General features: G+C 31.4%; 4 protein-coding genes across 6 annotated transcripts; 2 read left to right on the top strand and 2 right to left on the bottom strand.

Annotated features, from left to right (window-relative positions):
* Positions 1–7,182: 7,182 nt before the first annotated feature.
* Positions 7,183–9,855, top strand: LOC106345451 (growth-regulating factor 4). Its single transcript, XM_013784657.3, has 4 exons — positions 7,183–7,635; positions 7,737–7,925; positions 8,223–8,517; positions 9,249–9,855. The coding sequence occupies exons 1-4, from the start codon at positions 7,425–7,427 to the stop codon at positions 9,652–9,654; spliced, it is 1,101 nt and encodes a 366-aa protein (XP_013640111.2). The 5' UTR covers positions 7,183–7,424; the 3' UTR covers positions 9,655–9,855.
* Positions 9,856–15,431: 5,576 nt separating this feature from the next.
* On the top strand, positions 15,432–16,937 carry LOC106452430 (putative pre-16S rRNA nuclease). 2 transcript variants are annotated; one of them, XM_013894541.3, is made up of 7 exons: positions 15,432–15,529; positions 15,592–15,752; positions 15,829–15,886; positions 16,143–16,211; positions 16,302–16,397; positions 16,509–16,598; positions 16,708–16,937. In XM_013894541.3, exons 2-7 carry the CDS (start codon positions 15,595–15,597, stop codon positions 16,756–16,758), a joined length of 522 nt encoding a protein of 173 aa, XP_013749995.1. In that variant the 5' UTR covers positions 15,432–15,529; positions 15,592–15,594; the 3' UTR covers positions 16,759–16,937. The 2 variants fall into 2 exon arrangements, with proteins under 2 accessions (XP_013749995.1, XP_022560232.1); XM_022704511.2 differs by having other exon boundaries at positions 15,432–15,752.
* BNAC06G14220D lies at positions 16,883–17,854 on the bottom strand. Its single transcript, XM_013894543.3, has 4 exons — positions 17,554–17,854; positions 17,368–17,478; positions 17,209–17,289; positions 16,883–17,116 (listed from the first exon to the last, which is right to left on the bottom strand). The coding sequence occupies exons 1-4, from the start codon at positions 17,782–17,784 to the stop codon at positions 17,042–17,044; spliced, it is 498 nt and encodes a 165-aa protein (XP_013749997.1). The 5' UTR covers positions 17,785–17,854; the 3' UTR covers positions 16,883–17,041.
* Positions 17,855–18,083: 229 nt separating this feature from the next.
* Positions 18,084–21,974, bottom strand: LOC111197778 (serine/threonine-protein kinase KIPK1). Of its 2 annotated transcripts, none has more exons than XM_022704510.2 (3): positions 21,686–21,974; positions 19,131–21,069; positions 18,084–19,057 (listed from the first exon to the last, which is right to left on the bottom strand). In XM_022704510.2, the coding sequence occupies exons 2-3, from the start codon at positions 20,957–20,959 to the stop codon at positions 18,187–18,189; spliced, it is 2,700 nt and encodes an 899-aa protein (XP_022560231.1). In that variant the 5' UTR covers positions 20,960–21,069; positions 21,686–21,974; the 3' UTR covers positions 18,084–18,186. The 2 variants fall into 2 exon arrangements, with proteins under 2 accessions (XP_022560231.1, XP_022560230.1); XM_022704509.2 differs by having other exon boundaries at positions 21,813–21,974.
* Between the last annotated feature and the right edge of the window lie 3,323 nt (positions 21,975–25,297).

Genomic DNA, 25,297 nt, shown 5'->3' with positions numbered 1-25,297 from the left:
TAAAGATTTTAGATATGTAGGTTAAGCGCGGAGTGTGTATTCAAAATATTTTAAGAATACTCTTATTTACGTAGATCACGTATTCTAAACATTGTAGATTCAATAAAAAAATGGATTTCATTTTCTACTTCGTAGCTCTACTTCGTAGAATGCTATTTCTACTTTATTTAGAACAAAATCTGAAAATTATGATTTAAAAAACTACCACTAAGTTCATATAGGTATTTTATCAATAGTTACTATTTTTCTATTTTTTTTTTGTTTGTAAAACTATTTATTAAATTTACTTTCAAAAATATTAAAGGATATTATAGACAAAAATATTGCAAAATAGATATTAGTCTAAAATGAAATAGTTATCATTTTTTGCTTTAAAAAAACAATTTTCCCAAAAAAAAATGGGGCGGGTTTTGTTTTCTTGATGTTAAAATGGAGTAAACACCCAAAAAAATCAAAGAATTGAAAACCATTTCACTACGGCCCGGCGAGGTCCATTGGACACGAATGCTAATGGCATATGGAGTAATTAAAAGGTAGCTTGCGGGGTAGAACTGTGATGTAAAGTCCACAACATAATTGGTTTAATTGGTCTCACATCATATAACGGGACCCACTGTCTGTGCCATCGTCGGAAAGTTTCCGACGGAAACTAAACCTCCCCTAAAGGTGATTTCGTCGTACGGGTCAGCTCGGCTTGATTTTTCAAATCTGCGTGATTTGAGGAATCGAGTGGGGGGTGGATGAGTTTGGACCGGGCCCTCTTTTGATCTTCATTTGGTCTTGAATTTTAGCACGTAACCCAACCTTCTTCCACTAAAATTCTCAGTCTCTTAGTATATTTTTAGAATTTGCCATTATCCATCTATTTCTGAATTATATTTTCTGGTTTACTCAAATAAATATGAAGCACTAACATATAAGAATTTAGTATAGCAATTTCAGTAGTTAGTGGAGTTTTCGAATAAAATTATTATATAATGTGTTTGTTTCAAGCAAGCTCACACTTTGCTTCATATTTCATTACTTTCACAGACTTTCTCCTCTTTTTTATTGTTTCGCCTATTGTCAAGACATAAGAAGTGCCGAGAGGTGCTAGTGCACGTAACATAACAGACTAACAAAAAGAAGACTTTCTTAATAATGTTCAAATATCTATCTTTTATCAAAGACATGCATATTTATATTACACACATTGAAAGTTTATGATATGAAAATTATATCAACAGTTTATAATTAGATGATATCATTTACTGAGGTTTTTAGCCAGTCACGCCTATAATTTTAATTAGGTTTTATGATATTTTTCTTGTGAAATAACCTAAACGTAACTGGTTTAGGGTATCTTCAGAATATTGCATATAAATGCCGTCGATACTGGTGGGAATGAACGAAAAAAGGAAAGACACCTAGGGAGCTCTCTCATCAGTGTCTTAGCTGGCTCACTCCACTCCTATATGAAACATCGTTATCGTCCTTTGCAGTTTGCTCATATTTATTACTTTTCTTTCCTCAAAACAACAAATGAAAACTATCGTGGCACCACCAAATAAAGTTACTTTGAAATTAATGCATGTTTTTGTATTTATTCATCTAAGTGAAGATATAAATGAATGTTTCTTACTTCATCTTAATAAATGTTTTCAAGTTTACTTGGCCTTTTCTGGTAATATATTTGTTTCCCTATTATTGATATCCCATATATAATTGAAGATTTTTTTAAAAATTAAAACATTAATTTTGTGTTAATTAAAAAAAACCTACGTGGCACTTCTAATTGCCTTCTAAATCATATTTTTAAGAATTCTAGAGCACCTAATATAAATCATAGTTTAATATAACGTTGTCACATATTTCCATAACTATGTATCATATCAAAAGTCGTTTTTTTTGTCATACCCGTATTAAGACCAACGAGTACCTTATATATCAGTTCTTTGTGTATTATGAGTAAGGTTCTTGCCTGTTAAACGTTTCTTTCAAAAGCTGAACCTACACCAAAGATAAATGAAGAACAAATCACATGATTATTAAACAAATCAAAGAAGACTGTTGCGAATGTGACTCTTTTTGGATATAAATATATATTAAGTACAATCCGTCTAAATCCATTAAAAACCGAGGAGTAAACAAAAAAGGAATCGTACAAACTGTTCATTATTATTAGGTTCATCACATACGAGTTGAGTAAACTGGAATTTCTACATTAGTTGAATTTTTGTTATTCTACGTTGAAGACAACAATATAATTGGAACTCTATAAAATATACTCGAGTGGACATTCAATCTCCTATACAATATAACATATAGTAAGAACGAGTATGTATTTAACTAATCAAAAAATCCTTTTATATTGTATACAAAAAAAATATTTCAAAACCATATCAGTATAAAACATAATTAATATACGGTTTGTCTGTTATTAATGTTTGTTAAGTCATTTTAATTCAAAATGAACCAAACCATAATCAATCAAATACTTTTGGTGGTTTCGGTTAGAATGCATAAACTTTTTTATATCAGTGATTTACGCACAATATAGAATAATAGAATTTAGGTAAGTATAATTTATATTTTTCGCTATTAAAAGAAACAAATAAATACAGAATATTTATGTATATATCTAACTAGAAAGTCACCAAACGATCGTATATATCAAATATTTATGCTTGGTACACAATTCTTCATTAGGTAAATATGGAAATTTATATTGAAGACTAAATATGACTTCAGAACTAAGAAATGAATTGCCTAAATTTTTTTGGTAGTTAAGGAAAACGCTAATAATGTGCTTTTGTAATAGTTAATGATAATGAATGTATCACGTAAACATAACTATCAGTCTTATATAAACTAGACCTGAGTATTCGAGTCCCAATCGGATTTCGAATTTGTCCAATTGAGTTTCGATTTTTCGGGTTTATCAAAATTATCCCAATTCGGGTTAAATAGAAGTTTGGTTTGAGACCGGTTTGGGTTCTATCGAGTTCGAGCCGGAGTGTAACCGCTATATATTGACATAATTGTATTTTGAGCAACTGTAACTTATTTACTAAATGAAAGCAATATATTTATTTACCAGACACGAGTTCAAACAAAGCAGAATCTTAAATCCTAATAAGGTATAATATTAGTGTGTATAAGTTTCAATTGAATGGTTAACTTTTTCCAAATTATATTTTATTTTTAGATTAGTTATTAACCTCAACACTAACAATACCGAAGCCCCGTACCAAGATCTCAAAATTATATTTTATTTTTAGATTAGTTATTGGTACGGGGCTTCGGTATTGTTAGTGTTGAGGTTAATAACTAAAAAAATTATAATCTGTAATTTGTGCTAATTAAAAAGTGTGACTTTATAATTGGAATGAAATTTTGCTTACGTGGTGACTTTATAATCAATTGAAAATTTTATTGGTCCAAAATTAAATTGCTAGAGAATATGATATTATATAGTATGCCCATTATGGACCATTCATTTATCAAATTGAAATTTATTATATATTCTTTCTTTAAATAAAACCTACGGAATTACCTAATATGATTAAAATATATATGGAAATTAATGATTTTAAATAATAAAGATTTGATAAGAATCTGTATACTTTTATCATTTTTGTTTATTTCTTTATTATTAAAATAAATTACACAATTACATTAATCAAATAAAAAAACTAGATATTTTTGTATATGTTGTATTTTGAATTTTTTAAAACGAGTATAAATTACTAAAACTGTTAAAAGTCTCGCATAAACTTTTGTGATCAAGGTTTGATTTTTTTTTCTATATTAAGATATAATGATTATAAGACCATGTGAATAAATGATTTTTTTAATAGGTTTTTATGTTAATATATATATATATATATATTTCATATCATTTAAATTAAATTATACATCATATGAAAATACATATCATATGAAAATACATACTTTTTTTGTCATCAACTTATACAGACTCATACCGGCTAGGTAAACCAAACCGGGATATCTTGATCCATGTGAATGACGAAAGACATACTTATATTTTCATATTTTCATTAAACATATATTGAAAAGTTAATATTTTAATTTTGAAATCTTCATGGTTTTCTTAAATGATTATAAATTATTAAAACTACTAAACATCCCACATTGAAAAAAATCGTTGGTGTAAAATTTTGTAACACAAATATGCAAATAATCATAAAATTATATAAGTAGAAACCTCATTTAATAAATATCCATATTAAAAGTATACTATATATCTATATTAATATCATTTAAATTTAATTATATATCATATACCATAGATAAGATTGATTGTTTTGATTTATTTACCCTAAAATAATTGTGAATTAACAAAAATGATCGTTTGATCTATATGCACACGCTAATTTATTACATAATAGTAATTGATTTCTTAGTTATTTAGTATATATACTTATTATTTTATTATTTCAAAATATGTAGAAAACATAAAATAAGTAATAAATATAAAATATTTATTCTGCAAAAGGTGCAGATCTTAACCTATGTTTGTATCTCTTTAATAATTTTAAATCTTAAACATTTTCTAAATCTCATACCAAAACAAACAAACAAAATGAGAGTAAACTCCAAAATCAATATTTATATCGAGCAATAACCAAAATGAAAAAGAGACACAAAAAGAAAAAAATATTGAAGATACATAGGATTGGCACGTGAACGTAAACTTCTCACGACCATAATTAACTTTTAAATTTCTAAATCATGGTATAAAATTGAGCTGACATAGTTTCATTGTAACCAAATAGTAGACGTGGAATTCGTCGGCCTAAACGTTAAGAACGTTCTTATGCGATAAATGATTTTTTGACCTAAAACATTTTTTAAAATTGGATCAACTCATCTGTAAATAAATTATGTAATTAACAAAAAGTTAAAAAAAAATAAGGGCCAAACTATTAATTTGATCAACAATATAAATTTATTTTTCCATACAATATTTCTTAAATAATTTTCATATAAATTTAACATGCGCAAGGCGCAGGTCTTATCCTAGTTAAGAGGGTGTTATTGGTTTCTGCATTTTAATGGATTTGTAAATCCAAACTAAATGTAGTGTTATTGGTTCTATTATTTTAAAATTCACATTCAAATCCATAGTTATTGGTTTTATGATTTTAATATAAATTTTAGAATCATGTGTTATTCAATAATAAAGATTTGTGTATGGATTTAATTTGAAACTGGATTTGATTGGATTTGTAACTATTTTAAAGAGTAAAATACAAGTGATCAAATTTTGGGCTTAACCTTGTTATTTGGGTTGGATTTGTTTTATATTGTTTTTTTTCATTCTTTATAGTTTTGTGTCCCAACAAACATCGGTTGATGCATTACTTCAAATTTTATACATTGTTTTTTGTTCATGTTAAAAACATGCACTAAGCACATGTCCATACAAACATATTGTATAATGTATACGATAATGAAAAAGAGATAGCAACGAGAGATGTATTCCATATGAACGTATCCCCACCAATTGTGTGCGACCAGCTTTTGATGCTTAGCAAAATAAAAAGAGGCAAGAAAGATGATGAATGGTGGAGAAGATGAAGTCGTCGATAAGTTCCGAGAATACTCCTATGAGATTTCTGAAAAGATGACAAGTAAATTTGTTTTGTCAGAGATTTTTACTTTTGATCCGATCAAATTTCCGATAACATGGTGAATAGTTTGATCCGAATTTTCTGAGGAGATGCCGTGAAAAGTTTGTGACAATCCATGTTCTTGGAAGTTGCAGTCGGAGAACATAATGTTCTCTTGTAGTGCTTTATTTAGGTCTAGTTACAAATCCATTGATTTATAACAATTCATTTATTTGATTTTAAAATACTCGTATCAATAATTCTCAAATCTATTTATTTGATTTGAAAATCACTGGATTTATGGAAGATTTCTAAATATAAGAAGAATTTATAAATCCACTAAACTACCAGAACCAATAACCCCCACTTAGATATACTAGCGAATCATGTTTCATTTTCTTCTAGTAATCATAAATTGTGTAATTGGTAACCATCATAGAAAAATCAGGAATTATAATGCAAATTTGTAGAGAATTATAATGCAATTTTGTTCCTTCTTAATTTTGATAAAGAATCATCATTTCTCATCGTTTCTAAAATTTTATTCATATTCATTATTTTCCTATATATTCCTGATGTTTTTATGATGGTTATCGGAATTCTCTCCTAATCCAGAAATAACCATTGATAATACATTTTCAAGGCATAAATGTTTTTTTACTATACAAACAGAAATTGGAAACATGAGACAGTCCAACTAGAAAGAACCCACAAAGTAATATTTAGTTTAATCATGTAACTATATAAAATGTTAATTAAAGAAACTTTCAAATGAAGTAGTGTTCCAAAAAAAAAAACAAAAAAAAAACTTTCAAATGCACAGACGTTACATACTATAACAGATGATAAAGTAATGACGGTTACAAATTAGAATGGACTAAATAGTTTATTAGCGAAAAAAAGATATACATGTAATTTAGTGGTTTCTGTCATTACTCAAATTCAAACCTACATATTGCATGAAAAATAAACATATTCGGACCAGTTGATGAGTTGAAATGCTAAAATAGTGTTGTGGTAAACTTACTAACCTAATTATATATTAAGCGGTTTAATGTAAATAGGAAATCATAGTTTTTTTTTACAACAAATAGAAAATCATAGTTAGTCACCTCACATCTGATCAAAACATATTGCAGTTCTCTCCAGATGCAGTATACTTATGTCATAAACTGCACATTAGCTCACTGTGGAGTTAGCTGTTAGTCAAATCCAAAGTCATAATGCACAGAATCTAATACATTTGTAACACAATCTCTGAAACAAATGACACATCGAATGAATCTTTAATTACAATATCTTAATATAGGCTTCTCTTTTATCTTTAAGCTACTAGTACTACTTATGAAATATTTAAATGAGATTAAAAAAGAAAGTAATATTTCCAAGGCAGTGAGACATAAACACTGCAGGTTACTATCTCTTCATTTGCATCTTGCAGTGCTTGGTTTTCTGACTTACATAATTTTATAATCAGATAAAGATACCGTTTTAAAATCAAGAATACTATCAAATATTATATAAAAACCAAAATTTGATTCCAAAAAAACAACTTTTTACTTTTAAATTTTGTTTTTCCATCAACTGTCTTGTCTCATACCCTAATAAAAAAAATTTTCTTCTTTCTCTAGCAACTGCCTACAAAGAACAAAGAGGAGAAAAAACTTTTGGGTCACAAGCCAAGCACATAAGACATTTGTTGTGGTTGTCTTTGCTTATTAAGCCAGACTCTCAAGTCACAAAGAAGTGGAAGAAACTATCCCAAAAGCAACCAACACATTTCTCTCTCTCTTTCTCTGTCTCTCTTCCATGGACTTGCAACTGAAGCTATGGAGAAGTCAGCAGCAGAATGAGTCAGAAGAACAAAGCTCTGCAGCTAAGATATCAAACTTTTTCTTAGATCAGATTCGATCCCAAACTGCAAGTTCTGCTGCTGCTCTACCTCTCTTTGTCCCTGAACCCACCTTATCTCCCTCAGTCTCATGTTTCTCTCCTAACACGTCCTCTTCCAGGTTTCTCAGTAAGTGGTTCCTTCTTTTCAAAAGGGCAAAAGACTATTTCACTCAAATGTTGAAGTTATTAATGCTCATTCGTTTATCTGGGTTTTGTCTATCTTTTTAGAGATGGGAAACTTATTTAGCTTGGCACAATGGCAAGAACTTGAGCTACAAGCACTGATCTACAGATACATGTTGGCTGGTGCTTCTGTTCCTCAAGAGCTTCTCTTACCCATCCAGAAAAGTCTATTTCAATCTCCTTTGAATTTCCTTCACCATCCTCAGCAACAGAACTTCCCTCATCACCAACCTTGTGAGTCTCTCTCTCCCTCTTGTTTATGCTTCCTTGGAAAATATCTAAAAACTCTAACTTATAGACTCACTAAAGAATAAAGTCAATACATCTATCCGCAAAAGGCTACTTTGCAATACAGCGAGAACTTAACCTCCTTTGTAGAACATCTATGAGAAACAGAAAGAACAAAACAAGTTGGGTTTATTAAACATTCTTAATCATTGTCTTGAGTTAGATTTTTTTTTTTTGGTTGATAGTAAGTTAGAAGCAAACATGGTACTAATGAATATATACACACTGATATTAAAAAAACAGGGCATTGGGGAAGAGGAGCAATGGATCCTGAGCCAGGGAGGTGCAAGAGAACAGACGGGAAGAAATGGAGATGTTCTAGAGATGTAGTAGGCGGTCACAAGTATTGCGACCGCCACATCCACCGTGGTCGAAACCGTTCAAGAAAGCCTGTGGAAACTGCCAAACCCGCCACCGCAACCGCCGCATCTTCCTTTGTCTTAGGCGAGGATCTTGGTCATGGACCAAACAATCTCTTCTTCTCATCTGACTCTTCACATTCTTCAACTAAACATCTCCACCTTACTAGTCATCAAAGGTACACAAAAAAAACTCAGTTTAATTGAAGTCATTATACGCTTTGGTGGAGAATATTGAGATTTAAGACAAGTGTTTTGTTTTTCATAATAACGGAAGACTAATTACAAAGGAAAGCCCTACATGACAGTAGATAAATCTGTTGAAATTATTAAAACTCCCTGTTGTTTGGGATTTGAGAATAGTTATTGCACTGTGAAGTGATGCTGTGAGGAAGGGGTAATGTTGGCAATTGGGTGACAGAGATACTTATCATTATTTTGTGAAAAAATAATAAAAAACTTTCTTATTTTCCTTCTTTGTTGAGAGAGACAATGATAACACTTGGATTTGATAGAATCTATTTTTTTTACTAGTTGGGTGAGGCTTTTCAATCAGAGGAGTAGAAAGAGAGAGAGAGAGAGATGTATACTAGATAATGACATTGGTAAGACCTCACTGAAAGCTGACCAAACCTGCATAGAAGAAAAACAAAAGCTTTAAGATTCTGCAATCACTTCCCCTAAGACCACATTTCATAAAGAAGAAAAAACAACTCAAGTTATTGATTTATTTATCTAGCTCAATCCCGTTTGATAGTGGAAAATCATGTGCCATTAGTAGGACATGTTTATTGACTTAATCATACTTTATACTCTACTTAAACGGAGCAAAAAGTTTTGAATCTTTTTTTTTTTGACAATGTTCATGTCTTGTTCTAATTATAAAAGATGTGAGTTTTGTCTCTCACAGTTGTTCTTCAGGGATGAAACAAGAAAGTAACAAAAAGAGGCCATATGAAGCTCACAGTGGACTCATCAATGGAAGATCAGATGATGGTAACACCCTGAGGCCTTTCTTTGACGACTGGCCACGATCATCTGATTCTACCTCAAGTCCAATGAGCTCATCCAATTGTCATCTGTCCATCTCCATGCCCGGTAACACTTCATCAGACGTCTCTCTAAAACTTTCCACAGGCGATGAAGTAGAAGAAGCCAACAACAATGAGAGGGAGCAGCAACAAAACATGAATTGGTGGAGCAGTGGAGGGAATCACCACAACATGGGTGGACCATTGGCTGAAGCCTTGAGGTCAGCCTCTTCAACGTCAAGTGTTCTTCATCAAATGGGAATCTCAGCTCAAGTCTTTCATTGAAGAAAATGTTACACAACCCAAATCAAGTGATCCTCTTCTAAGCTTTCCTTTGAGACTGCAACTTTCTGCAGATGTCTTTCTCTGTGTTTCAGTGATGTTGTGAGTCCCTCTGCAGAAATATATGTAACAAAGTTTGAGACATGTATAAGCAATGGAACTTTATTTTTATAATCAAGACTAATATGATACTCTTCAAGTCCACTCTATGAGATATCCTTAATGCATTCAAAGCTGCTTATCAGTCTTTTAAGTTTTGAGTTACAATGTGAATGATTCAGGAACAGTCATTGAAGCTTATTATGTTACTCTCCACTAACAGAATTAGGCATCGGCATATAAACAGTTAAACGAAAACCGAACCGAGAACTAACTGAAAAACTAAAATATATGCATGGTTTTTATGTTTTTGAAATCGAAAATCGAACCAAAAACCGAATTCATACCTAAATGTGTAGAATACAGTTTTGCCTAAAACATTAATTCTTATCAGTTTTAAATTTACCAAATATTTCTAAAATCATTTTCTATATTTAATAAGAAGTCACTTAAATGACTTTTGCTTAGGTGTCAATCATGGAGAGAGTTTAAGAAAAATTGTTATAATTTGATTAGTTGAACTTTATAATTATTTTAATTAGATCTAAAATAAAAGATAAGCATAAAACTAATTAATACCACTTACCAAATAGCCAAAATGATATAACAAATAATAATTTATAGTAACTAATTGTCAAAATTATAGAAAATGTAGTAATGTTTGATTGTTTATTTGTATATTTATTTACTACATAAAATAATTACTAGAATCGATATAACGATTTCATATTCTTATATAATCCTTTTATATATTAAATGAGAAGTCACTTAAATGAATTTTGCTTAGGTGTCAATCATTGAGAGAGTTTAAGAAAAAATGTTATAATTTGATTGGTTGAACTTTTTAATTATTTTAATTAGATATAAAAGGTAAGTGAAGAACTAATTAATATCACTTACCAAATAGCCTAAATGATATTACAAATAATAATTTATGGTAACTAATTGTCAAAATTGTAGAAACTGTAGTAATGCTTGATTGTTTATTTGTATATTTATATACTACATAAAATAATTACTAGAATCGATATAACGATTTCACATTCTTATATAAAACATTATATTTGTATATAAAGAATGATATTAATTATTAATGTCTTATAATGTCCATATATGTCTTATAGGTCATTTATAAAACAATTAAAACATTTATAAAATTATTTATCATGGCTTACAAAATTATTTTATCTGAATTTTAAATTATTTATATGTGTTTATAAAAAATTTATAAAAATATAAAAAAAATTCTCCTATATATTAAACGAGAAGTCACTTACGTGATTTTTGTCGATCATTTGTGAAAGATTAAGAAAATTGTTATTATGATTTGTTTGGTCGATAAATTATATTACAAATAATTATTTATGAAACTAATTGTTGAAATTATATAAAGAATAATAATGTTTGATCAATTCTTTTTTATTTATTTATAAACTAAATAATAATATGAACGAAACTTTTTCTATTTTTTTAATTATTTTAATTAGATATAAAATAAAAAGTAAGTCTAAAAATAATTATTATAACTTGCCACATAATCTAAATGATATTACAAATAATAATTAATGGTAGCTAATTTTCAAAGTTATAGAAAGTGTAATAATGTTTGATCAACTCTTTTTATATTTATATACTACATAAAATAATGAATAGAAAATAATTTATAGAAATCAATATAATGATTTCATATTCATATAAAAATATATTCGTATCTATAATAATAATTAATCTCTTATAATAACCATATATGCTTCATAAATAATTAGATTTTGAAGATTGGATGGATTATATTTAATGAAAATGTGAGAAATTTGATTTTAAAAATGTTTACATTTAAGTCAGATAATATAGTGAATAAGTGGTAATGTTATGATTGAAAAGAATTCTAAGATGGATTTTTGTTTTATTGATTGTAAGTTTTGTATTATAATTTAAAAATAGAAATAAATATTTAGCAAAAAATATATAAAAAATTAGGAAAACATTAGCAAAATTTAATAAAAAGAACAAAATGATATTGAAAAAAATAAAAAAGACCGAAGAAGATGCATATTATGTCTTAGTGAAGTTAATTTGATAATTACATATATAATTCCACAAGCATTTGTTATTAATAAATATTCATCAGTTACTTTTACATCAAATTTATTGAAACTTTACGACTGTTTTTTTAACTATTTGAAGTTAAAAGTTATATTTAATGTTTCTAATTATTATTCAAAACTTATAACATTGTATACATAATATATATTTTTATACGACCTGAACGTGAAACTTCCCCTCGTCTATATCAAATCTCTCTATCTGACTTGCAACACTTTCATCAACCTTCAAACACCAACCAATCTGGAGGGTTATGCCGGGCATTTTCAATGGGAGAAGCAGCCTGAAAAAGATGCTCAACAATTCCAAATTTAAATACAGCTCGAACAACAACACACCATAAAGAAATCTGTATCGAGCAATTCAGAAACCAGATGTTATCAATCCCATGCTACTCTAGGATATGTTGTTGAAACCAAATATTTATCCCTACTAAGAACCAAATATGCATTTCGAAAATCTCTGTTATTAGATCGTAAGTCAAGATTCGTAACTCCGCATCTATCATCAACAATCGACTCCAAGTGAAGCAATAAATCCATAACGGAATCAATCGCGAAGATGATAGATCGATCGAAGCAATACACAGATAGTCTGAAATCGAGATCCGAGCAGATCTACGGCGGCTCAATCCGGCGGAATAACCAACCGAAGAGCAAGATGAATCAAGCTCGATCCGGCGGATTAACCGAAGAGCGAGATGTAAATGAGCTCCATCAGATTCAACAGAAGAAAGGATCGATGAACTGAGATTTGATCTCAGTTGCTCTGGTACCATTTTAGAATATATGATTTATCCAGAACAAACCGTTTGATATGAACCAAAACACTAAGGAGGGATTATTGGGAAATGAATTTGTGTAGAGTTTGTGAATTTTGAGAGTTGATAGATTTAAAAAAGTTATGTGGATTGTGAAAATTTATATATATTGACTTATGAAATTTGATCATAACTTTTTAAGATTGAGATAGATTTTCATGAATTTGTATTACCTCTTTTCTATCATTTTTTGTAAAATAAATATAGAATATATTTATTTTCTAAATCATATAGCATGATTATTTATTTTTTGCTTTCAAATTAAAAAAAAAAATAATACTGATACATACAAAATTGAACAATTTTCTTAAATAGCCATTTTAAAATATTTTATCACAAAAAGAATATTAAAAAAAAGAAAATGACCGAAAGAAGTTTCATTAAAAATATAAAAGACTATTTTACCCCTTACGGTATATATGTATAAGTAATAAAAAATAAAAAAATAAAAAGTTGTTTTTATATTTTCTTTTTAAATTCAAACATTTTTATAATTTTTATAAGATTTCTATTTTATAAAAAAAATATTTTTTTCAAATTTTCTTTTTGAAATTCGAAAATGTTTTTTGAAAATATTTTAAAAAATTTATATTTTAAAATTATTAAGATTTGTAAATGTAATTATTATTATTTATATTTAAAAAATATGTAATATTTTTAAAAATAATTTATGTAGAGTTTGTGAATTTTGAGAGTTGATAGATTTAAAAAAGTTATGTGGATTGTGAAAAGATATATAAATTGACTTATGAAATTTGATCATAACTTTTTAAGATTGATATAGATTTTCATGAATTTGTATTACCTCTTTTTTATCATTTTTTGTAAAATAAATATAGAATATATTTATTTTCTAAATCATATAGCATGATTATTTATTTTTTGCTTTCAAATTAAAAAAAAACAATACTGATACATACAAAATTGAACAATTATATATTCAAAATTGTAAACGTATATAAATTTAATGAATTATAGTTTTGAACATATAATTTAGATTTAAGGTGCAATAGATATTTGGTAAGAATAATCATTTTCTTTTCTAGTATTTTTATCACAAGGATTTTGAAAATCACATGGATACATATAATATTTTGAAAGTTGAGTCTTATGAGTAAAAATGAATAGAATTCATCTCCCAATAACACTAGATTTAGGTAGAATTAGAGAATCAATAATAACTAAACTTTTTGAATAACAAGAAATTTGAATGGATTTTGAAAATTCTTAAACCAATAATAATGGATTCTACTAAGATTTTTGAAATCCAAGAACCAATAACAATGGATTCTTAAAATTCACAAACTCTACACAAATTCATCTCCCAATAACCCCCCTAAACCAATATGTATTTTCTAATAAATGTCATTGTTATCTCTTATTTGAAACATAAATAAGAGATTAAAAAAAGTCTCTTATTTTCTTTAACTCCTTAGTTTTGAATTCTCTAATCCAGGATACTAATTGGATCATCTGATTCCTACCCTAACTATCCGATATCCAAAAGAACTAATACCTGAAATGCTCACAGATCTAGATTCACTACTGAACAGAAATTTCATCAAATTTTTTGTTTTGTTTTTTCAAGGGACGGGTCGTGTTTCTTTTTTAGGCCAAGCAAACACAATTTCGAAAACAGTGTTTTGATTTTAACGCAAATATATGTTAGTCCATTGTTTTATTTAGTTGACTCTCACTTTCGTTTCAATGTTTGTTTTTGATAGATGGAATTCTTTGACAACCCACCAGACTTCGGCGCCGCCTCCACCTTGGGGGGGAGTTGGTCCTTCGCCTTCATCGGGCTCTCGGGCTCTTCACAGTTGGCGGGGTGATTTACATTCTGATGGAAGGGCCGGCAGCAGACGACTCAGAAAGTCACCCCCATGGGGACATCGAGATGTTCGGTGCTGCTCCATAGTACTATGACGCCTATATAAAATATAATAAATTACTATTTATTTTATAGACAAAGAATCATATCAATATTAACATATGTTCTGTATTTAGATAATTATAATCTAAACAAATAAGTTATCATTTTATATTTTGGCTTTTCAGTTCTTTGTTATTAAGACCTAAAATGTTAGAAGTGTAGTTATAATTTTTTACATTTTTCCCAGAATAACGGTTGGCATGTCGTTGTGGACTTGTTTTATTGATGGTATGTTTTGTATTACCATTTAGAAAGAGAAATAAATATTTAGCAAAAAAATATGTAAAAAATTAGGAAAACATTAGCAAAAATGTAATAAAAAGAACTAAATGATATTGAAAAAAAATAAAAAAGACCGAAGAAAGATGCATAATATGTCTTGGTGAAGTTAATTTGATAATTACATATATAATTCCACAAGCATTTGTTATTAATAAATATTCATCAGTTATTTTTATAGAAACTTTACGACTGATTTTTAAACTATTTGAAGTTAAAAATTATATTTTAATGTTTCTAATTATTATTTAAAACTTATAACATTGTATACATAATATATATTTTATACGATATTTGTATCCGCGAATTTTCGAGCAACCACCTAGTACTAATTATAAACCGAATTATCCAAAAAAATGAATGATTGAAGTATTCTTTTTATCCAAAATATTTAGAATTATCATAAAGAACCGACTGCATGTAGTAAATGTAGTAATTTTGACTAGAGAAATCCGGTATAATCTAAACCGAGACAATTTCCAAAAAAAAAACACTTAAACCACTCCGAACCAGCTGATTTCCGGTTTAAAGTAAACAATCTGTCAGGTCAACCTTAAAATTAAACTCGCTGGCTCTTCTTCAAGTCTTCACCGTCTGAAATTTCGTGCTGAAAGTTTCATTTGTCTGATTGAAGGTTCCTTTAGGTACAAACAATCCTCAAAGTTCGTTCAGCTGCTTCGGAAGTTTGATTGAGCTGTTTGTGCAGATAATGAAGTATGTGAAGCCATTGAAGTTACTAATACTAGGTGATGCGTTGAAGACGACAAAAGTGTCAGTCCCTGGTCGGTTCCTAGGGTTAGATGTTGGTGATAAGTATGTCGGTTTAGCTGTTTCAGATCCTTCTAACATGATTGCTTCACCACTGAGGTACATTTTACCTTTTTAAGTTTTAGTCAAATTGTTCAATCAGATATTAGTTGAAATGTTTACTTCTCTCTTGTAGTGTTCTGCTCAGGAAGAAAACAAACATTGACTTGATGGCTACTGATTTCCAGAACCTGGTAGGTTGCTTGTTCTTGTGTTTTAGCTGTAGCCAGATTGTAAGTAGATGCTAAACAAGCATACAGTGTTAAGAAGTGTAGAAACCACCATTTATAAGCTGTTTAATCTTTTTTAGATGTTTTTAGTTTCTCCTTGAAACTTTACTATTAAGTTATATGATCCAACACTAGTTTCTTGACATTGTATATAATCTACCAACATTCAACAAGTAGACTTATGAATTCTGTTCGGGTACTGCCCTTTTACTCGTTGCAGGTCAAAGCATTTTCTGTATCGGGCTTAGTGGTTGGTTATCCATTTGGCAAACTGAACAATGTTGAAGACGTAAGTTTTTTTCCCCTCACTGAATTGCTAAGTATGTGTCCTCTTGACTAGCACTTATAACTAGAAAGTGGAGTTTTCAAATTGGAACAGGTTGTCACTGTGAATCTTTTCATTGAGGAACTTCGTAAAACCGAGAAACTCAAGGATGCGAAATACACATATTGGGACGAGCGGTTATCATCAAAGGTATATAGTTTATTCGGGCTTAGAAATCTTGCAAGTTATATCAAACATAAGTGTTAGCATATAATCACTTTACTTATAAGCTATAAGATCTCATGTAATACTGTTCCACAGACTGTTGAGCTGATGCTGAAGCCCTTGAAGCTGCATCCGGTTCAAGAGAAGACAATGTTGGACAAGTTTGCCGCTGTAGTTATCCTTCAGGTACGGTCACTCATTTCTGCATTGGTATGAGACTATTTGATGAGTCTGTCTTCTATTCGCCTCCTTTCTTGCTTGGAAACCACTTTTATATTTTGATTATTACTTGCAGGAGTACTTAGATTACGCAAACAGGTATGTGAACGGTGAGCCAGCAGAGTAAAAGGGAAACGTGTAATGACAAATTTGGCTTGATTGTAACATTTCTCTATAAGAGCTAGTTTTAGATATATGAATATTTTGATGTTTGTTTGCTTGTGACATTATCTTTTGTGTACAAAGATATCTTCCATTAAACAAAATAGTATTTTACCCTTAAGCATTAGAAAAATCATTCTTTAATAGTGCATCATGCGACATCTTAGCTCACTTTTAATTGAAATGACCTGAATAGAGAGTCTAATACGAAATTTAAAGGTAAGATCCATGTGGAGTGTTTCCTCTCCTCATTGCAAAGTTCCAACAGTCTTGTTGATTTCCTCCAGTTTCTTCATCCTTAATCTCTCGCTTTCAGCCAGTAGCTGCCAAACAAAGGTCACTAACACACTTTAGATCTGCTCTAAGAATATTCTACAAAGCTTCAAGTCTTTGAATATGGTTTGGACCATATTACCTCCATTAACATGGAAACAAGGTGAGTTTTCTCTTTGTTCTTTTCGTTGAAAGCTTCCAATGTCTCTTTGTATTCCTTCTCCTGGTCCACATCATTCTCTTCTGTTAAGCAGAACTACAAAGTTCACAAAACATTTTTAAAAAAATATTCTGAAAGAACCTTCTTCTGACAGCTTTGAGCCAAAGATTTGATATCTCGATTCGCCATGTCGATTTTCTTCCTCACCATTCCAACTTCTTTTCTCATTGGATCTCCCATTATCTCCAGTTCCTGTTTTTAGTTACAACATTATCAACTTCTTTATGTCACCATGTCTAAACCAAATAAAGGCTTTGATGTACTTACTTCCAATGTTTGAGTCAAGCATCTTGTAGCTTCCTCAGCAAAACCGAGCCTCTGTTGAACTTTTTCCTTAACAGTCATCTTCTTCCTCTCTATCTCTTCTTCTCTTGCTTGAAACCTAGACACAGTCACTTTCCACATCTCTTCTTCTTCGTTCTCCTCCATTGGAAGCTTACCGTTGATATTGCCTCCAGAACCTGCAGCAGGAGCAGCTCCCAAGTTCTTGCTACTCATTCTTGTCTTTCTTTCTTTGTTAATTACAACAAGTCTCTCATGTCTTTCCCAACATCTATTTATGGTTACTTTAAAAGTGTCTTTTGCTTTTGCTTCAATTCAATCTTCTGAAACGTAATTGCTTTGCTTTTACACCATTCCAAAATCAAACCAAGCAATCCCGCCAAAAGTAAAAGTTATAAAATCAATTTTGGTGGAGCCCAATCTGATGATCAAAGATGAGCTTTTCTTCAACAGTGATGCAATCTTTGTTGAGAAGGAAAATAACTTTAATTTATACATACTACTAGACTTTTGAGAACTTAAAAAGGATTTTATATGATACATTACAACAACGTTTACATCTGAATGCTTCTTCTACCAGAAAATTTTCTTGTCTTTTCTTAATGAACCTTGCTTAGCTTAGAACAACTCAAACTCAAGATGATCACCTATGGCTTTACATTCAAGATACCTATCATCATTGCCTCCAGGCGAACCTGGTCCACCTCCAAACTCATACAAATCAGGCAGCTCAGGCGGTATTGCGCACCGGATCAGAGCCCAGTTCAACCCTTCAAAGAAAGGATGTCTTTTGATCTCTGCTGAACCTTTCTCTGACCCGAACCGGTTCTCTGGTTCCTTAACCAGAAGCCCTCTGATCAAATCCTTCGCCTGGAAGCTCACCAGCGGGCTATCTGGAAACTTGACGTTCTGCAGGACAACATTAGCCAAAGTCTCGTCGTTGTTGTAACCTTTGAAAGGTGTTTTCCCGTACAAAAGCTCGTAAAGAAGAACCCCGAACGTCCACCAGTCAACCGCAGCGCCGTGTCCTTCTCCTTTGATGATCTCCGGAGCTAAGTACTCGTGTGTTCCCACAAAGGAGTTGGATCTCGCTTCTGTTGGCTCAGCCACGAGCTGAGGCAATGATCTCTTCAAGCGTTGTTGGATCCTCGAAGATTGATCAGCTCTTTTCGGTTTTCCACCTTGTTGTTGGTTTGAGGAGAGCCTTGGGCTGAAACACGAAACCTGGCAAGATGGTTCGGTGATGCAGAATGGTTGTATGCAGCTGGAGGTGTTGTATGGACCTGACACTCTCGCGGGATCGTTCCCTGGAGGAGAAGTTGACCTGAGAAGAGTAGGGTTCACTGCACAACGGAGTGAGAGGTCGAAGTCCGTAAGCATAATGTGTCCATCTTCACGGACTAGAATGTTCTCAGGCTTCAGATCTCGGTATATAACACCAAGCATGTGCAAATACTCCAATGCAAGTAGAATCTCCGCAACATAGAACCTGAAAACCAAATTTTAATCATCAGTTTTTAAGTAAGATCTAGATGGCGCGAGTGAAGAAGACAATCTTTTACCTTGCTGCAGGTTCAGGGAAACATCTGCCTAGCTGTTTCTGTCTAAGCACATGAAGATCTCCTCCGGGACAATACTCCATGACTAAGCAAGACAAGTTATCCGAAGTAAACTGCGCGTATAGTGTAGGAAGGAAAGGATGGTCCAACATTTTGAGTATATCACGTTCAGCTTGTGCCCTTGGACTCTTTTTCCTTCTTGCCAAGAACTCGTTGTCCATCACCTTTATGGCAAACAAGCAGTTTGTACCAATCAGCTCGGCGAGATAGACTGTTCCTATGTCTCCGCAACCGAGTTTCTTGAGAAGGTTGAAGCGTCGTAATCCTAAAGAGCCGTATTGCAACTTGACGTGCTTGATCGCTTCCCATCTCACATCCATCGACATGTGAGGCTTGTTCCCACAGCTAAACCTGCTTATATTGCTCCCTTCACTCATGCTTGTGCTCCAGCTGTAATCTCCAAGACTGTCTTTTGAGCTCAGGGAGAATTCGAATTTCTCACTTGAAGTTGGATTATTCTCTGCTTCCTTCTCATCTCTTGCGATGTTACCACTGTCTTTACTCGAGGTAACAGCTTGTTTCATGACGACGATCTCAGCTTCAGAGCCAGAGGAGTTCTCATCTGCTACTTGATTAGCTTCTTTACCAACGTTATTTGAAATAGAGCTCAAACTGTCTGAGCATAACTGAGGATCATGACTAGTGGTATAAGAGGGAGGAGGTGGGTTATCTATGCTGGTGCTCTTCAACGAAGAGTGACATCTTTGGCAGATGAGTTTCTTTGAAGTAGACTCTAAGGAAGTCTCGCTTTCTCCATCCTTCTTCGTTGTGTTAGTTACAGAAACGATCCCGATCTTTAACTTCTTTTTTACCAAAATCTTCTTCTTCGGCTGCTGCTTAGGACGTGGAATCATTCTTGTTACCTTGCGTACTGTTTTGCTCTTCTCTGTTCCTGAGCTAGCTGCGTTATCCAACTTCCCTTTCTGCTCCATATCCAGAGTGGAAGAGAGAGCTTTCTCTTCAAGCTCCCTCGCATTATCTATCTTACTAGAATCAGAAGGCAGTGATGTAACATGTTTGTCTATTTCTTTCACATCATCTTCAAGAGAGGTAACGTTTTCATCTAACTCTATCTCAGAATCTCCACTGTCAGAACTCAGACAAGACTTGTTGGATTGATGCAACGGCTTAATCTCCTGCATTTCATTTCCCAAACTGGTTCCAGCTTGAGATAGCTCATAGATGGTGTCAGAAGGCTCTTCAAACCGCGGAGGTACACACCTTGAAGAACTTGGTTTATCTTGTTCCGGCATTAAAGGCATCTCAACCAAGCTTGCTTTACCCTTGGACCTTCTACTAGATTCATTCGAAACCTGGATATACAAACTCTTGATCCTGTCTGCTTCCGAGACCCTCGGAGACGCAGCTGCTGATTTGGACAACCGTTTCTGAGCAGCCATCTCAGAGGCCTTGGAAATGCAACGGTCCCTCAGAGCCTGCTTCAAAGAGACTGAATCAGAGAGACCAAAAACTCTAGGGGACTGAGGCGTCCCCGGTTTCTTCATGGCGATTCTATTTGAAGGGCTTGTGGTCCTGCTTGGACCAGCACTCGCGCTTGTTGCAATGTTATGGAAAGAAGAGCTCAGTAGCCTGGTTGATGGTGGTTTCAAAGGTATAGATTGAAAAAGCTTATCAATGTCATACTCAAGAGAACCATGATACTCTCGCTGCTTCCCCTCCAAATCTTTGCTTGATGATCCCAAAACAGATTTACCATAATGTTTTGCTAATCTGACTTCATCCTTCTCTTCCACAATCTCACATGAACCCATTGCAACAGGCTTTTTGCACAGTATCTAAAACTCTGAGGAATCAAAGTTACGCATAGTCATTTATCTTCTTCTGTGATATGTTTCTAAACTTGTGCAACAATCAGAGGTACCTGAAAAAAGAACAAGACAAAGAAAAAAAACTTGTAAAGAACAGAACAGTCACAATGAAAGTGAGCAACTTCAATGTGTGTAGATTGATAAGAAATAAGAAAAAGAAGTAAACTTTAAAAAAGGAAGTGGAGAAGCCAAAAGATGAAGCAAACAGATCTACAAAAGGGCTGCAAATTAATAGGTTATAGGTCACAATCATGAAACCCTACACAACATAAGATTTTAAAGAAGACATTTTTTTATAAAAAAAAAAAGGCAGAGTCTTTGGAAAGTAAAGATTAGTTGAGTAATGGGAACAGAAACAATTATTTACACCAAAAAATCAAACCGCGTTAGAAGAAGAATGGTTGAAGTAAGTCTCAGATCTCATGAATTGAATATATTAGGAAACAAAGACTATAGTAGCTGAAGCAAGGAGTGATGAATCGATTTAATCCAATTAATTACAATAAATTAACAAGAAATATTCCACAAGCAAATCTCAAATGTGAAACAAAGATAAACCCAGAAAATTAAAACAAATTAATTACAAACGGAAACTGGACAAAGGCCAGTGAGAGAACAACACCACATAGAGAAAATGAAAGGTCAGAAAAAAAAGAAGGAAAAACCCACCAGAGAAACCTCCTGAATACGGTCCCCAAATCTCATGATAAAGCAATCAAAGAGAGTTACAGTAGAAGATAAAGTGCAAATGAAGAATAATGGTTTAGAAAAAAAAATCTAAAAGAAGAGGGATTACCCAGAAAGGAGGTAAGGCTCATGAGATACTTCAAAAATCGAGGAAAGTGTGAAGCTCAAATAAACCCTAAATGGCTTTAAGCTTGAAGAAGATCCAGAGAGAAGGATTTTAAAGTTTTTTTCTTTTTAATTTATGGGGCTTGGTGTAATTTTTTGTTTTTGGTGAATAGTGTTAAAGAGATGATCAAGTTGAAAAAAAAAACATGGTGGGCCCCATAGCATATATTTGCGAGTCTTTCATTTTATATGCGTCAGAAAATAATACTCCATTGCATACTTCAAGAGATATTTACACTATTAACATCAGAATATCTATATTCAAAATTTTACCTGGATTTTCAAAATAATTAAACATTAAATTTGAATCAACGTACAGTGTATATAGAAGGAAATAGAAGAACTTCTTCATTTGTAATTCACAAAACGAAATGAATTGCACTTGTCTAGCCATTATCTGATACTTATATATAGTCATGTCATAGAACAGTTACAGTTATAGAATTCACCGAAGAATTTTCTTGGATGATTCAGGCTTTGAAAGTTAAAAGCATTTCAAACGGGGCAGATTAAACAGATCATGCAGATCAAATAGGACAAGTACAGACCTAACAAGATAAGTGCAGATCATACGGGATAAATGCAAATCAAGCGGATTATGCAGGAAAGAAGCAGATCAAACCGGTCAAATAATTTATTATAACTTATGAATGACAAAATCAGTTCAAAACTATAGATTATATATTAAAACAACAAAAATCACACCTAGATATCTAAACAAATATCTTAGATGCTATAAGATCGGCTGAAATACATGTAAATGTTTTATAAGATACTTACTTCTTTTATTTTCTTTTTAGGTGATCAAGATTTTCTTGAGAGAACCGGTAGGTTACACTAATATTGAACTTTTGGTTAAATTTACCACCGGGAAACTCTCTACCAGTGGGTGTAAGATATTTGAAACGGTAATTAGTCATGAAAATTATTTGATCGTACAACTCAATAAATACATGTTCTCGGTTAAGATTTCATTTAAAATTGTCTTCTCTCAATAGATTTACAAAATTTCAATCATTTACCTATATATTAACTATTTTAAAACATAAAAAAAATATTAACTACTTACCCTTGTTGATATTTATGTAGGAAGATTTATATCTTCTAGGAAGAAAATGTTGTGTTTTGTCGGCGATTGAACGTCATGCTTATAATTTTTAAACAACACAAACAATATTAGTGTAAACTATATAGTTTGATCTAATCATTGTACATTATTTATAAAATCAGATAAATATATTTTAAAGTTAAGTGTTTGTAACAAAATTATTTATTATCAAAAAGAAGAAAAACAGATCAACACCACCAAATGTTAGCAGATGAGATTTGCATGCCGTTTTTTCCACAAAAAAGACAAAAATATTAAACTGTATGCAGATCTCCTGCTTAAACTGTTTTTGTAAATAGAAAAACGTGAATGGTGAATGTATCGCAGAAGAACTGCACTTGCCCAGCCCTTCCATTCATAACCTCAATAATTTACTTCCATAATCATGAGTCCATCTGACCAGAGTCAAAATGCCAAAAAGATTTCCCATCATTTTCTCAAATAGTGACTAGCAATGAATTTTATTTCCCACGCTAACACCACCCTGAGTGACCTCCCAAAGTTGTGTATAAAAAGATGCGAATATAAAAAAATGTAGAGCTATATTGTCAGAACAAGACAGGCACCCCAATGCGCAGATAATTTTCATAATGCTTTAAGACAACATTTGCGCTTTCTCTACTTTATTTGTGTGAATATACTTGATTTAGAAAAGCACTGTTTTTGTTTGCCTTTCAAATTCATAATATGACTTCAAACGGTAGGCTATAACAGTACTGAACATACAATTAAGAATGGCGCCTGTTACCAAATAGGGAAACACTGATGACTTAACGAAAGATATGCTCAAATTTAAGCAGACAGGAAAAATTAATATCAGCATAATGTGAGATTAAAAAAGAAAAATTATGTCTCGGTAAGACATTGAGTTATTTAAACTCCACCACCGTGTGTTTGCCCAAAAAGAGGTTGCGTCTTTTTATTTGTTTTCAGGTTATGAATTGATAAAACTATGATCGAGATGAATATAACACTTTAACTTTGCATCTAGCAAAAAGCCTAAATCATAGTTGGAACGTGGAGTTTGCAAATAATAGACTTCATAGGCCCTTGAGAACCATTGAGCCTAGGATTCCGCTTTTTGCGCCTTTAATCTCTCCCACCTTGCTTTTCTAATCCCAAAATTATATTTTTAAACATTAATTAACATGAATTAGATTTCTTGCTTATGGAAATATATTATGAGTTGACAAAAAATAGTCAAGAAAAACTATTTGACGCAGCGGAACCAAATTGTATATTTTGGAAGGAAAATATTCAAATCTGCCATCCTTAATCTTGCATAGCTGCAACACCCTAATGTGTGGGATCAAGCCAATATGAAAGATATATCGAATACTGCTTATATAATTAACTGTATGGTAAACTAATTAACTTCTAAATGGAAACGTGGTAAAGAATTAAAGGTAGATAAAATTATGTTAACTCGCAGGGATAGTGGAGAGAACAATATAGACACTATAAATTGAGATTTCACAAGCAAGTGTGACCACATTTATAAGTAATTTAAATGGGATATGAAATAACTTTGAACTATATAACTACTGATACTATATAGCATAGATGATTGCTCCATAGTCACAAGGATCTATGCATCTAAGATTTCAAAAACCACTTTGTGTGATCAAACTAGCCAAAAACCATCATTTATGATCGATCTCCTAACTCTAGATGTGATTTGAATTCCTAAAGAGCAATAAGTACAAGATCTAATAAAAGTTTTAGGGCTTGAATTATTTGCCGCTACTATCCGCAAACGCATCATCTGCGGGTGATAGCGATCTTTAGCGTTTTAAAACAATCACAAAAACGTCATATACTGTTTTACACCGTCTCAAACTTCTCAAAATCAAAAACTAATTTCATCTAGTATTTATGGTTGCAGATGGTGGTTGCAGGAAAATAAAACATTATTTTAAGTAAAAGTTATATAAATGTAAAATATGTTTTAATATTTTTAAATTTAGATAATATAAATACTAAGATATATTAGTATATATATATTAATTTATATTATAAAAGTTTAAAGCAAACTATTTACTATAATTGTTTCAACATTAATATACATATATACATATACAAACCCAGACATAAATTATAAAAGTTCAGTACTATGATTTTATAAATATAATTTTTATATATTTACTATTTTGTTATTGGATTTTAAAATTATCATTTTATAATAATTTTTTTAGTTTATTAAATATTTTTTATTAATTAACTTTTGCATATGTGGATAATTTTAAAATAATTTTTTTAGTTTATTAAATATTTTTTATTAATTAACTTTTGCATATGTGGATAAATTAGTCAAAAATAAC

The sequence above is a fragment of the Brassica napus genome, chromosome C6 (assembly GCF_020379485.1).
Source record: "Brassica napus cultivar Da-Ae chromosome C6, Da-Ae, whole genome shotgun sequence".
In the NCBI taxonomy this organism is placed as follows: domain Eukaryota; kingdom Viridiplantae; phylum Streptophyta; class Magnoliopsida; order Brassicales; family Brassicaceae; genus Brassica; species Brassica napus.
The sequence above is the reverse complement of the archived record's forward strand: the minus strand, read 5'-3'. Positions and strand labels throughout refer to the sequence as shown.